The sequence below is a fragment of the Canis lupus genome, chromosome 9 (assembly GCF_048164855.1).
Source record: "Canis lupus baileyi chromosome 9, mCanLup2.hap1, whole genome shotgun sequence".
NCBI lineage: Eukaryota > Metazoa > Chordata > Mammalia > Carnivora > Canidae > Canis > Canis lupus.
Window position 1 is genome coordinate 47986404 of NC_132846.1, and position 13554 is coordinate 47999957.

The 13554-nt window shown below is 37.6% G+C and overlaps 1 protein-coding gene across 5 annotated transcripts in view; it reads left to right on the forward strand.

Moving 5' to 3' along the window:
• Positions 1-13554, forward strand: part of PSEN1 (presenilin 1) — a 79389-nt gene that overhangs the window by 21570 nt on the left and 44265 nt on the right. For all 5 annotated transcript variants that reach the window (XM_072839228.1, XM_072839231.1, XM_072839229.1 and 2 more), the window contains exons 4-5: positions 11056-11303; positions 13344-13485. In XM_072839228.1, coding sequence (XP_072695329.1) covers positions 11056-11303; positions 13344-13485 — 390 coding nt within the window. The remainder of the gene's footprint in view (positions 1-11055; positions 11304-13343; positions 13486-13554) is intronic.

Genomic DNA, 13554 nt, shown 5'->3' on the forward strand with positions numbered 1-13554 from the left:
AAAATGTAGACCGACATATTTGATGAAATATTATGGGTAACAATGAGAATTTTGAGATCATTTCAATCTTAGGTTACTTATGGTTTATCTAGTCAGTACTATAAGGTAATGGTTAATAGGATTTGACAAACTCTGAATTAGAATTGCTGCTCTAGACCTTCTTAGCTCTGTGATTTTTGGCAAATTATCTAGCCTTGAAGCTTTAGTTTCTTTATCTGTTAAATGAAGTTTATAATATTAATGAACTCAAAGTTTATTACTCACCTGAAGTGCTTAGCATAGTGTCTAGCACATACAAGGGTCAATAAATCTTAGCAGTTATTATCATCAGTGTCATTACTGTGCTGCTATTATAGTAGTTAAGATTGAGGTTTAATATACTGGCATAAAAAGGTATTATCTGAAGTATTATTAAGCATAATCAAATTATAGAACATGGCTTTAAAAAAATCTAGAAGTATGGGTGCTTGGCTGCTTCACTCAGTAGAGCATGTGCCTCTTGATCTCTGTTGTGAGTTTAAGTCCCACATTGGGTGTAGAGCTTACTTAAAAAAAACAAAATTAAATCTGAAAATACTTAAGATTGCTCACCATGTTCCTTTTGTGGGGCAAGGATTAGGGAGGACACCACGTTAGAAACAAAAGTTTGTGACACTTCTTAAAACTTCTAAAAAATGTTTATTTTGTTTATAATCTTTTTTTTTTTTTTTAGATTATGGTGGTGGTTCTTTTCTTTTTAATTTTTATTTATTTATGATAGTCACACAGAGAGAGAGAGAGAGAGAGAGAGAGAGAGGCAGAGACATAGGCAGAGGGAGAAGCAGGCTCCATGTACCAGGAGCCCGATGTGGGATTTGATCCCGGGTCTCCAGGATCGTGCCCTGGGCCAAGGGCAGGCGCTAAACCACTGCGCCACCCAGGGATCCCTATTATGTTTATAATCTTTCAATTATAAAAATAAGACTTAAAAAAGGCAAGCAGAAAACAAGATTTAAAAACAACAACAAGTACTACACTGTATTTAAAACATCTCCACAATTTTTGCTGCTTGAGAAGTATTCTCCTTTGCTTGAGGTCCACATGCTTTTGGTGGCTGGACTTGTATTTGCATCATGTTTTAAAGTAAGGAGAAGGGGGCAGCCCTGGTGGCTTAGCGATTTAGCGCCGCCTTCAGCCCAGGATCGAGTCCCACGTCTGGCTCCCTGCGTGGAGACTGCTTCTCCCTCTGCCTGTGTGTGTGTCTCTAATAAATAAATAAAATATAAAAAAAAATTTTTTTTAAGGAGAAGGGAGAAAGAATTAAAACGAAGCCTCTGACTTAGTGGTGTAGGAGTCCTGGGGAATCTGGCTTCGTAGGAACTGACTTCCCACATACTTAACCACTTCCCATAGGACTCCACCCTCCCTGACACTTACAACATTTATATAGTGAGTAATCCTTCCTTCTGCCACTGAAATGAAATCATTTATAATGGCTACAGCACTTGTTTTTCTAAACCTTAAAAATAGCTTTTAAAGGCAAAAACTATGGAGGCAGTAAAAAGATCAGTGGTTGCCCAAAGTTGTAATAGGGAAGGGAGAAATAAATAGGCAGAATTCAGAGGAATTTTAGGACAGTGGAACTATTCCAAATGGTACTATGATGGATACATGTTATTATACATTTTTCAAAACCCATGGAATGTGTAACATCAAGAGTGAACCCTAACATAAACTATGGACTTTGGGTGATAATGGCATGTAAATATAGACTCGTTGATTGTAGAAGTGTACCAGTCTGGTGTAGGATGGTGATAGCAGTGGGGGTGGGGGTAGTGGCAGCTGTGTGGGGGCAAGGGTATAAGTGAACTCTCCTTGTGCTCAGTTTTGCTGTGAACCTAAAACGTCTCCAAAAAGTAGTCTTTTTTTTTTTAACTTATTTATTTATTATTTATGAGAGACATATATATATAGAGAGAGGCAGAGACACAGGAGGAGGGAGAAGCAGGCTCCATGCCGGGAACCCGACGTGGGACTCGATCCCGGGACCCCAGGATCACGCCCTGGGCCAAAGGCAGGCGCTAAACTGCTGAACCACCCAGGGATCCCCATCTTTTTTTTTTTTTTTTTTTTTTTTTTTAAGCCAGTAATGACCCATCAAGCTACATACACAGAAGCCCCTTATATTCTTAATCTTTAGAGGTATATGCTAAAATATTTAGGAAGGAAATGATATGTCCGAATTTGCCTCAGAATAATACTAGAGGGGGCAAGGTGTATGGGAAAGTAAGTGGAATAAGATTAGCCCCGAGCTGGTAGTAATTGAAGCTATGAGTAAAGTGCACATGGGACTTCCATTTTATGCTTCTGACGGTATTTGTCTTAACTTTCTCCATAATAAAAAAAAGTTTTTTAAAAAAATTAGCTTTAAAAATAATGCTAAGTCATCATACTAATATTTAGCTGCCAGGATTTTCCATTTTGGAAATCTCTTGGTAGTTCTAGTGTCAGCTAATAGTTTCAGAGCACCTATACACCCCTTTTGAGCAAAGATACTTTTTTTTTAATTGAAGTATAATTGGCATTCAGTAAACCACCCATACTTAAAGTATACAATTTGATACATTTTGATATTTGTATATATACCCTTAAAACCACCACAGCAGTCAAGATAATGAGCTTAATCACTCCCCAAGCTTCCTCACATTTCTTTGCAGTTTGTCTCTTTTGCCTCTCTGCAGCTACTGCTCATCCCTAGGCAACTACTGATAAAGTTTTTATCACCATCGTCTAGTTTTCATTTCCTAGACTTTTGCACAATTGAAATCATATAGTGTATACTCTTTGTCTGGCTTCTTTCATTTATTCGAATTATTTTGAGATTTCACCAGTGGCATAGCATGTATCAATAGTTTATTCTTTTTTACTGCTGAGTTGTATTCCATTATATGGATATACTACAGTTTTTTATCCATTTACTTGTTCATGGGTACTCGTGTTGTTTCCAGTTTGAAGTTGTTACCAGTAAGGCTGTTATGGACATTCATGAATACATATGCTTTCGTTTATTTTGAGCAAATACCTAAGAGTAGAATATGATCCAATTGAATAGAGGTATATTTAACTTTTTAAGATACTGCCAAAACATTTTCCAAATTTGTTGTAGATTTCTGTACCTGCATTGTATGAGTTCTAGTTCTTTTTTTTTTTTTTTTTTTAAGAGTTCTAGTTCTTATGCTTCTTGATACACTTGGTGCAGTCTTTTTACTTTTCTAGCCATTTGAGAGGGTATGTAGTAATATCTCTTTGTGGTTTTAATTTACCTTTTTTTGAATAATGATGTTAAGTATCTTTTCATGTGCTTACTGATATCTTTGGTGAATTGTCTGTTCCAAACTCTTTCCCAATTTTTAAATTGAGTACTTTGTTTTCTTAGTGAATTTTGAGAGTTCTTTATATATTGTGGATAAGTCCTCTACAATATATATGCTTTACAAATATTTTCTCCGAGTTTATGTCTTGTCTTTTTATTTTCTTAACAGTATTTTTTTGAGAAGTGGGAATAGGTCAGTTTAGATATTGATGGAAGTCTCTATCAATTTTTTCTTTTGTGGCTCTTTTTTTGGGTGTCATCTGATTGGATCATATGTTAATTGTTATTAATCTTTTGTCTATAATAGCCACACCATTTTACATTCCCACCAGTAGTGCACAAGGGTTTCAGTTTCTTTGCATCCTCACTAATCCTTTTTATTTTTTTTTTAATTTTTAAAAATATTTTATTTATTTATTTGTGAGAGACATAGAAAGGCAGAGACATAGGCAGAGAGAGAAGCAGTCTTCCCCCACAGGGAGCCCAGTGCAGGACTTGATCCCAGGACCCTGGGATCACTAACTGAGCCAAAGGCAGACAATCAACTGAGCCACCCAGGTGACCCACTTTTATTTTTTTGATAGTAGCCATCCTAATGGGTATAAGATGGTATCTTATTGTCATTTTGATTTTTATTCTCTAATGATTAGTGATCTTGAACATCTTTTCATATGCTTATTGGTCTTTTGTATATGTCCTTTGGAGAAATATCTATTTAAGTCCTTTGCCCATTTTAAAATCAGATTATTTGTTTTTTGTTATTGAGCTGTAAGAGTTCTTTATGTATTCTGGATATTTACCCCTTATCAGATACATGATTTGCAGATATTTTCTCCTACTGTGTGATTTCCTTTTTACTCTGTTGATTGTTTTTTTGATACAAAGAGGTTTTAAAGTTTGATATAGTCTTGTCTATCTGCTTTTGTTCTTTAATTTCTCTTAGCACATATTTTGTCATTTTCAGTGTACAAGTATATTTGGGGCTCTCTAGGATCATGCTTATATTAAGTGAATAGTTAGAAGGACTCACAAAACTCAGAAAAGCTGTTATGTTCACTGGTTATAGTTTATTACAGAGAAAGAATACAAATTAAAATTAGCAGTTAAACGCATTGTAGGGCAGAGTCCAAGAGATACCAGGCAAGAGCTTCCAGTTTTTTTCTGCTAGTGGAGTTGTAGAACTGTGCTCAATTCTCCCAGGAACAGTATGTGACATCATAAACAGAGTATTGCTGACCAGGACACTTATTTAAGCTTTGGTGTCCAGGAGTTTTATTAGGGGCTGATCCTGTAGACATGACTGACCATAGTTCTCTGGCCCCTCCCAAAGTCAAGCAGATACTTTGTGGCCCAAGACCTTCATAGATCACATTGTTAGCAGTGTGGCCCAGAGCCTCATGTAAATAAAAACATTCTTCAAGGGCTTAGAGGTTATCTCTAGGAACCAGCCAAATCTTTCTTTGGAATGTGCAGGGTTTGGACACCTCTGACCTGATGAATTGATCCCTTACTCTACAATAGGCCTTTCACATCTTTTCATCCTTTTGGTCTCAGTTCAAATGTCACTTCCTCAGAAAGATACTCTCTGGCTACGCTATCTAAAAGTAGTCCCATCCCAAGTTTTTTTGTTTGTTTGTTTTTTTTTAAATCACATCACCCTGTTTTAGTATTATCCCACATCTTATTTATTATCTCTCTCCTCCTGCTTGAGATCAGTTCATGACAGCAGAGACCGTATCTGTCTTTTCAACTGCTGTATCCCTGGCATTCACTTTTTAAAAAATTAATAAGTATAATTAAACCTAGAAACTAAAAGCACTATAAGCCAGATATGGTTCTAAGTACCATAAGCCAATGGTAAATGGTATGAATACTTAGTTCATAGAAAAAAAAGCATTCATCCTTTTCAATAATAAAAGAAGTTACACCATGTTCGCATATTTAACCTATCAGATTGGTAAAAATCCAAGCATTTCATAGTTTACTCTGTTGGTAGAGCCTTTTGAAATAGGAATCTCCTCTACTGCTGAGTCTTTAAAATGGTACAACCCATTGGGAGGGTGATTTGGCAATATGTATCATATATACATATATGTATCATATATACTTTGACCTAGCAGTTTTACTTAAGGAAACTTACCCTATAGATATGCTCTGTACTTGTGAAATCACTTATAGGGGGCATTTATTGCAGCACTGTTTGTAAATGGCAAGAAGTTGGAAGCATGTTGATAGCAGCTATATGGAAAGAGCCCAGCACTCCATCGACAGATTAATGGATAAGGAAGATGTGGTATATATGTATACAATAGAATATTACTCAGCCATCAAAAAGAGTGAAATCTTGCCATTTGCAAAGAAGTGGATGGAACTAGAGGGTACTATGCTAAAAAAAAAAATAAGAAAAAAAACAAATACCATATCATTTTACTCATACGTGGAATTTAACAAAACAGATGTCCGTAGATGAAGGGAAGGAAAAATAAGGCACTTGATGTAAATGAACACTGGATGTGATATACAGCTGATGAATCACTAAATTCTACCCGTATGGGATCCCTGGGTGGTGCAGCGGTTTAGCGCCTGCCTTTGGCCCAGGGCAGGATCCTGGAGACCCGGGATCGAATCCCATGTCGGGCTCCCGGTGCATGGAGCCTGCTTCTCCCTCTGCCTATGTCTCTGCCTCTCTCTCTTTCTCTCTCTCTGTCTCTCTCTCTCTGTGACTATCATAAATAAAAATTAAAAAAAAAATAAATTCTACCCCTAAAACTAATAATACAGTATATTTAACTAAATTGAATTTAAATAAAGACTTTAATAGGGATCCCTGGGTGGCGCAGCAGTTTAGCACCTGCCTGGGGCTCAGGGCGCGATCCTGGAGACCCGGGATCGAATCCCACGTCAGGCTCCCGGTTCATGGAGCCTGCTTCTCCCTCTGCCTATGTCTCTGCCTCTCTTTCTCTCTGTGTGACTATCGTAAATAAATAAAAATTAAAAAAAAAAAAAGACTTTAATAAAAAAAGAAAAGCTGGAAGCAAGTTAAATATCCATCTTTAGGGGATTGGCATAGTTATGATACATTCATCCACTGATTATGTAGCTGGTTTAAACTTTTTTTTTTTTTTTCCAAAGAATAAGGATGTACTTTCTGTACTGATATGTAAAAAAAATCTCTAAGATAACATAGTTAAGCAAAGAAAGCAAAGTGCAGGAGAGTGCATTTGTTGTGCTACCATTTGTGTAAAAGGGGGGAATGAGAATATGTTTTTGTAATTTGCTTGTATATACATCAGGAAACCACAGAGAACAATGACAGTGGTAACCTGGGGCATTAGACAACTAAGTAGAGAGTTCCGTGAGAGATTTTAAAAATGTTATTCCTTCTTATATTCTTTGACTTTAGAACCATGTGATAATTTTACCTGTTTAAATATATTGTATTTTAAAGAAATTAAAACATATAGTCGATTTTAAAAATAGTATCCAAAGTGCTGTAAAGAGAAAGGATACACTACACAAGTGCTCTAGCATCCCATATCAGCTTCAAGGGTGGGGCAGGGTGGGGTTAGTTAATGTTCATTATAAACCAGAACATCCAGTTGAGTACTGTGAATAAACCTATTATGATTGCTTCTTTCATGCCAGACTTACCCAATTAAACTGTTCATGTAGCCTAATAGGACAGCTGTGGTACCATAGAAGGAACATAGATTTCGAAGCAAGAGACAAGAATTTGATTCCTGCCTCTGCTATTTTGTGGCCTTGAGATTTTGGACAAATTGTTTTAATGTTCATCTATCAAAACCTCTGAATATATGAAAAGAATAAATGATGGGACGACGCCTGGGTGGCTCAGCGGTTGAGCGGCTGCCTTTGGCTCAGGGTGTGATCCCAGGGTTCCAGAATCGAGTCCCACATTGGGCTCCTTGCATGGAGCTTGCTTCTCCCTCTGCCTGTGTCTCTGCCTTTCTCTCTGTGTGTCTCTCATGAATAAATAAATAAAACCTTAAAAAGAAATAATGTGAGCATGCTTAGTAAATTATCAAATACTATATAAAGAGAGCTATTATTGTATTTTGGTTTATACTGCACAGTAATCAACGCCTTAAGTTCATAATTGTATTGCTGAACATTAGTCACAAAACATTCTTAGCACGTGACTTAGTCACTTCCCTCAAAGAAAATAGAAATATGAATTGCCTCAACTCTCTGCTTTCCAGCCTTCGCACTGTGTCCCTATCCTCCAGAGCCTACATTGTCTTCCAGCTGGACTTTGGTCACTCCAATGACTTGTGTTCAGCAAAGATTATCTTATTGAGTGGTGTATACATTTCTACCTTTTGTGCTTTGTTGTTGTTTTTTTTTCCTTTTGTGCTTTGTAATAGTTTCCTTTCCATTCCTCATAAGGTTTAACTCTTCATAAATATTTTCTCTGTGAGGTCAAAGAGCTACTCCCGAACTCCAGACTGAGGTAGAGGGCACCACTTCCTTTGTAAAGCCAACTCTTCTCTCCTATTCACCTCCATTTATCACCTGCTCTGTTCCATGAGTTATCTCCCTGTCTTGTATCCTCAATCTCTTCTGCTGGTTTTACTTGTTCTTTGACCTGATGAGTATGCTAAAGTCTAATGTCCCTAAAATGTTTTCAAATGTGAATCCTTTCTGTTGTCACATCTTTTATTCTTTTTGCTTCAAAGAATGATTGCTTTTAACTTCTGTTTCCATTCATCCTCCAGTTTGTTATAATTTATGATCTTATTTCCCTCTTAACTGTTTTACTTTTGTAAAAATATTGGCCAACTTCCCATAACTAAATTCAGTGGCTTTTCAGCTCTCATACTGCCTGTCAGTGACACCTCTGAAATGTAAACCTCCTTTGGCTGCTGTGATGTACTGATTCCTGGGGTTTCTTCCCTCTCCCTTATTTTTCTCTTAATCTCTTTGGCTGGTTTTTCTATCACCTGCTGCTGAAGCTTAGGGGTTATTCACTTCTCTCCTTGGTAATCATCCACTCTTTCTTTTCACAGGTGTTACATTACATAATGACCAACAAGTCTGCACTGTTCTGCTTTCCATCTATACTCTCTCCTTGAGATTTCATTCATTTCCATAACTGTAGAGACTAATGGCTCCCCCCAACTCTACCCTTGAACTTTGCTGCCTGGTTGCAGGTGCCTCACACTCACCTATCTTCCTATTTTTAAAATAGCTCTCCTCTTCTCCTGCCTGCTCATCTTGTGTTCCCTGCTCTATTAATGCCATCATCACCTTTCCAGTCAACCCTTTATTCCAGAAACCTCCAGTCATCCTTGACTCCTTTCTAACCATTCACATGTAATTTGCCCCAAAGCCCTGTCTGTTCTTTTGAAGTATCTTTCTCATATATCTCCTATTTTTCATTGCCACGCAGTCAGGTTTCTTTAAAATGAAACAATCTAATGTGTCACTACTTCAGTCTTAACAATTTATGACTTTTTATTGCCTACAGGACAAAGTCTAAAGTCCTTGGGCATGGCAAATGAAATTTTTTAAACCTGTTCCTAACCTTTTCCTGCCACCAACCCTGACAAACGGTGTTCTCCAGCCAGCCTAGGAGTACTCACTGATTTTCTGAGTAGGCCTTGCTTTTTAATTTCATACCTTTGTGCCACTGTCATGTCTCCACTTGGAGCCCATTAACCTTCCACTCACTCTTCTGCTTAGGAATCTTAATGCTGCCTTTCTGGACCACACGGAATGATCAGTCCTGCAGCACTTTATTCATGTCTCTGATATAATATTTAGCCTATATTAAAGCTAACTTATGGTCTCCTTAAGAACAACATCTAGATCTTTTTAATTTCAGTATTGCCATAGCACAGTACCTGGAATATTGAATTCATAATTATTTATGGGATGAATATCTTCAAAGTAAAGTAGAAGACAACTGAGCCCACACTAAGTCTGCAGAGTTCCCCTGTTGTCTTGTGAACAGCACATTGAGAGGTGGTTAAAGCTTGGTTTCTGTAGTCAAGCATGCCTGGGTTTAAACCCTCTCTGTAATGCTTCCTAGCTGTGGCCATTTCCCTACCTAGAAAGTAGTGATAATGGGGTGGCTGTGAGAATTTAATGTAAAGCACATATCACAGTCTCCAGTACATTGTAATAATTTTAAGCAGTTATTAGGATTGTAATATATTTTTAATGAATAACAGTAACAAACGCAATAGTCAGAAATGAAGTAAAAGAGTTACATGTTCTCACATGATCTAAGAGAACCTGTTCTTAACCAGGCTGATTACATTTTACAAGCAACAATGACAGTCTGCTTTCATCTCCTATACTTATGTAGGAGGAGGAGTGCTGTTCTTTTCCTCCTGTTACCTATTATTTTTACTGTTATTATTAATGCTCTTGAGATTCACTCTCCTCTTTACAAAAAGTTGAGTTTTAGATATGAACAGTAATACCAAAAAGGAAATTGAACTTGAAGAGTAAGAAAGGGAAAACCCAGGATAAGGATAAAATTGGTGTTTGGGTTAAGAGACTGAGGAAACTATAGACTGTAAGAAAGGTTCTAGTTTCATGCCATCATTCATCAAATATTTATTGTTCCCTCATTATACAGGGCAAGGTGGTGATGCCTCTCGCTGGAGGGGCATCAGAATTGTTTAAGACCTAATTTCTCTCTGTAAAGATTTTTAAAAATCTTTTGAATAACTTTTAGAGATAATTGTAGATTTACATGCAGTTTTTTTTTTATTTTTTTTTTTATTTTTTTAAATTTTTTTAAATTTTTTTTTAATGATAGTCACACACAGAGAGAGAGAGAGGCAGAGACACAGGCAGAGGGAGAAGCAGGCTCCATGCACCGGGAGCCCGATGTGGGATTCGATCCCGGGTCTCCAGGATCGCGCCCTGGGCCAAAGGCAGGCGCCAAACCACTGCGCCATCCAGGGATCCCGATTTACATGCAGTTGTAAGAAATAATAGATCCTTTATGTATTACTACAAGGATTTTAAATCCTTTTTAAAGAGAGTGGGAGGAGGAGCAGAGGGAGAAAGCAGACTCCCTGCTGGGCTCAATTCTAGGACCCCAATATCATGACTTGAGCCAAAGCAGACGTTCAACCGACTGAGCCACCCCAATTTTAAGTCTTATTAATAATGAAGGTGAGTAGCACCTGGCTGGCTCAGTTGGTAGAGTATGTGACTTTTGATCCCATGACCTTGAGATCCCACATTGGATCCTAGAACCTACTTAAAAATTATGAAGGTGAAATAGTTCCTTGTATAACTGATACGAAACGAAAGGTAGAAAACAGTTCATAATTTGAACAAGGAAAAAAAATAATTTTGAAAATGGTGAGATTACTCTGCTGGCAGATGTAGCAAATATGATCTCATGTAATACATGTCAGTTTTAAGCCAAGTGTCAGAGGATGAGTACAATTGTATTATATTGAGAACAGAGGGGGAGAATGAGGCAAACCAGGAGCCAGCTGAGAGAGAGGACCTGGGTTCCTTTACTGAAGAGCCTCCATTCATCCAGACTTCTAAACTGCACACCTCTTGTGAATTCTTTCTTTCCTCGAGTTTTTAGAACTCCAGTAATGATGGGTCTTTTCTTAATCTCAGGTCTAATTGTTCCATTTTTTTGTTTTTTGTAGAATACCTTGATTCTACTGAGTCTGACTTGAAAAAAGTTTCTCTTTTGCTTTTAGAATGACAGTAGAGAACAGCACAGCAGTGAAAGGCGGCGGCGTGGCAACCCTGAGCCATTATCTAACGGACGACCCCAGGGTAGCTCACACCAGGTGGTGGAACAAGATGATGAAGAAGATGAAGAGCTGACATTGAAATACGGCGCCAAACATGTGATCATGCTTTTTGTCCCCGTGACTCTCTGTATGGTGGTGGTCGTGGCTACCATCAAATCAGTCAGCTTCTATACCCGGAAGGATGGACAGCTGTATGTATAAGTGTTTTTTTTATTCTCAAGGCTAGTATGACTTTTCTTTGTAGTGTGTGTGTCATCATCACCTTGGAGGCCTCTGCTTTGAAGGGGCACGAAGGCTAGAGAGTTCATCCTCTCTGACAGAGCAGTTGACAGAATAAGGAGTTATTTATTACTTGATGCTTTAAGTAGAGAAAATAAGAGTTACGGAATTATATCTCATAAGGCTGAATTTATTTGAAATTGAGCAGTTAAGAGTTGAATGTTAATCTTCTCCATCTCAGGGCCATTGGTTCCTGTTGTTCTGCTGGAATGTTCTTTCCTTTTCTGACTTTGATGGATGAATTCCTGTCATCCTTCTCATCTTTGTTTAAATGTTAAGTCCTCAAACGTAATTTCCCTGAACCTCATAACAGAATTAGGTCCTTTCAGGTAGTCTGTCTTATAGCAACCTCTTGTTTTCCACTTGTCACAATATGCAAATATATAACTTATTTACATTATTTAATGCCTGATTTTCTTATATATCATAAAGCTTATGAGGGCAGATTGTTCCCACAGCTGGTTATATAATAACTACTCAGTTAAAAAAAAATGTCTAAATGAAAGGATGAAGAATTAATGCAAGCTGGCATTCTCTAGACTCTTGAGTTTGTTGTGTAGATTGTTTGGTACTGTTGGTATAAGCCCTTTACCTTCAAGAAAAATGCTTTGATTCAGATTCATTTAGTTCTGTCTCTAGGTCTCTATAGGGCCCCTCTAGGGCTCAAAGTTTTAAGTGGATTTTGGAATTTGAATTAGCAAACTGTGTGGGATTCTAAAAGCCAAGCTTTTAACCTTTTGGGAGAAAGGCTAAGACAATAAGGGGCAAGAGTTGGTGACAGCAGTCAAAAGAGACTGGAAATATCATCTCTATAAGTTAGTTAATTTTGGCTATATAGTATAGAACAGGGTTAGCAAGCCATAGCCCATAGGACATATATGCCTGCCACCACCTATTTTTGTAAATAAAGTTTTAGTGGAACATAATAAGGTTCATTAATTTATGTATTGCCTATGGCTGCCTTCATACTACAATGGCAGGATTCATTGGTTGCAACAGAGAACATATGACCCACAAAACTTAAAATATGTATTCTCTAATCCTTAACGGGAAGTTTCCTGACCCTATTATAGGAAATCAAAACAAATGGTTTAAATGGTGTACATATTTTATCTCTTTCCCACAGAGCAGTACAGGGTGATCAGTACACATTGGTAGTGTGACTTCACATTCATCAAAGACTCAGGCTCCTTTCTTTTTCTTTGGCTTCATCCTTTAGGTTATTCAAAGTTCCTTATCAGTACTGGAGCTCCAGGCTTTAATTCAGACAACAGGAAGCATGAAGGAGTGGAGTGGGGGAGAAAAAGACATAAGACACATCTCTCAGCAGATTTAACGCCTTTCTTAGAAGTTCCACACAACACATCCGCTTTTAACTCATTGGCCGTACTTTGTCTCAGCCACATCTAACTGTAAGGGAGTCAGAAGTCAACTCTTTTAGCTGGGAACATTGAAACCTGGAATGAAAGTATGTTTATGTGAATGAGAAACCAAGGGGAAAATGGACATGTGATGTATCAAAACAACTCCAGTTGCAGTCACCCTGTAGATAAAAAAAATAATTGTAAGCCATTACATAAGCCACTTTCCTTTGACAAGGACTTGTAGCACAGGTAGTTTATGTAGTAGAATCCAGTTCTTTAAACAAATCGCTAATGTGGACAAAGAACATTTGAGGAGTAATTATTTCAATTTGAAACATCCACTAGATGGAGCCAGTGTCTGGCTCACAAAAATCCCCCTCTCTACATTTTAGATCTCTCCTTTTATTTTGAAGCACTTAGAGTATGGCAAATTTGCTTCCACAATTCTTGGCTAGATTGCTGAGATGGGTAAAAGTCACTTATAAGATACCAGTTGAATCAAGGAAACAAAACTGGTGTTGGAGAGGAATGTGGTTTGAGATATCCATTAATACTTACTTTGGGCTTTTGTATTTTGTTTTATTATAGAATCTATACCCCCTTCACGGAAGATACTGAGACCGTGGGGCAGAGAGCCCTGCACTCAATTCTGAATGCTGCTATCATGATCAGCGTCATTGTTGTCATGACTATTCTCCTGGTGGTTCTGTATAAATACAGGTGCTATAAGGTGAGCATGAGACATGGAGATTTGTTTTCTACCATGTTCTTTGTGTGATTGGGTTTTCCTGTCACATAC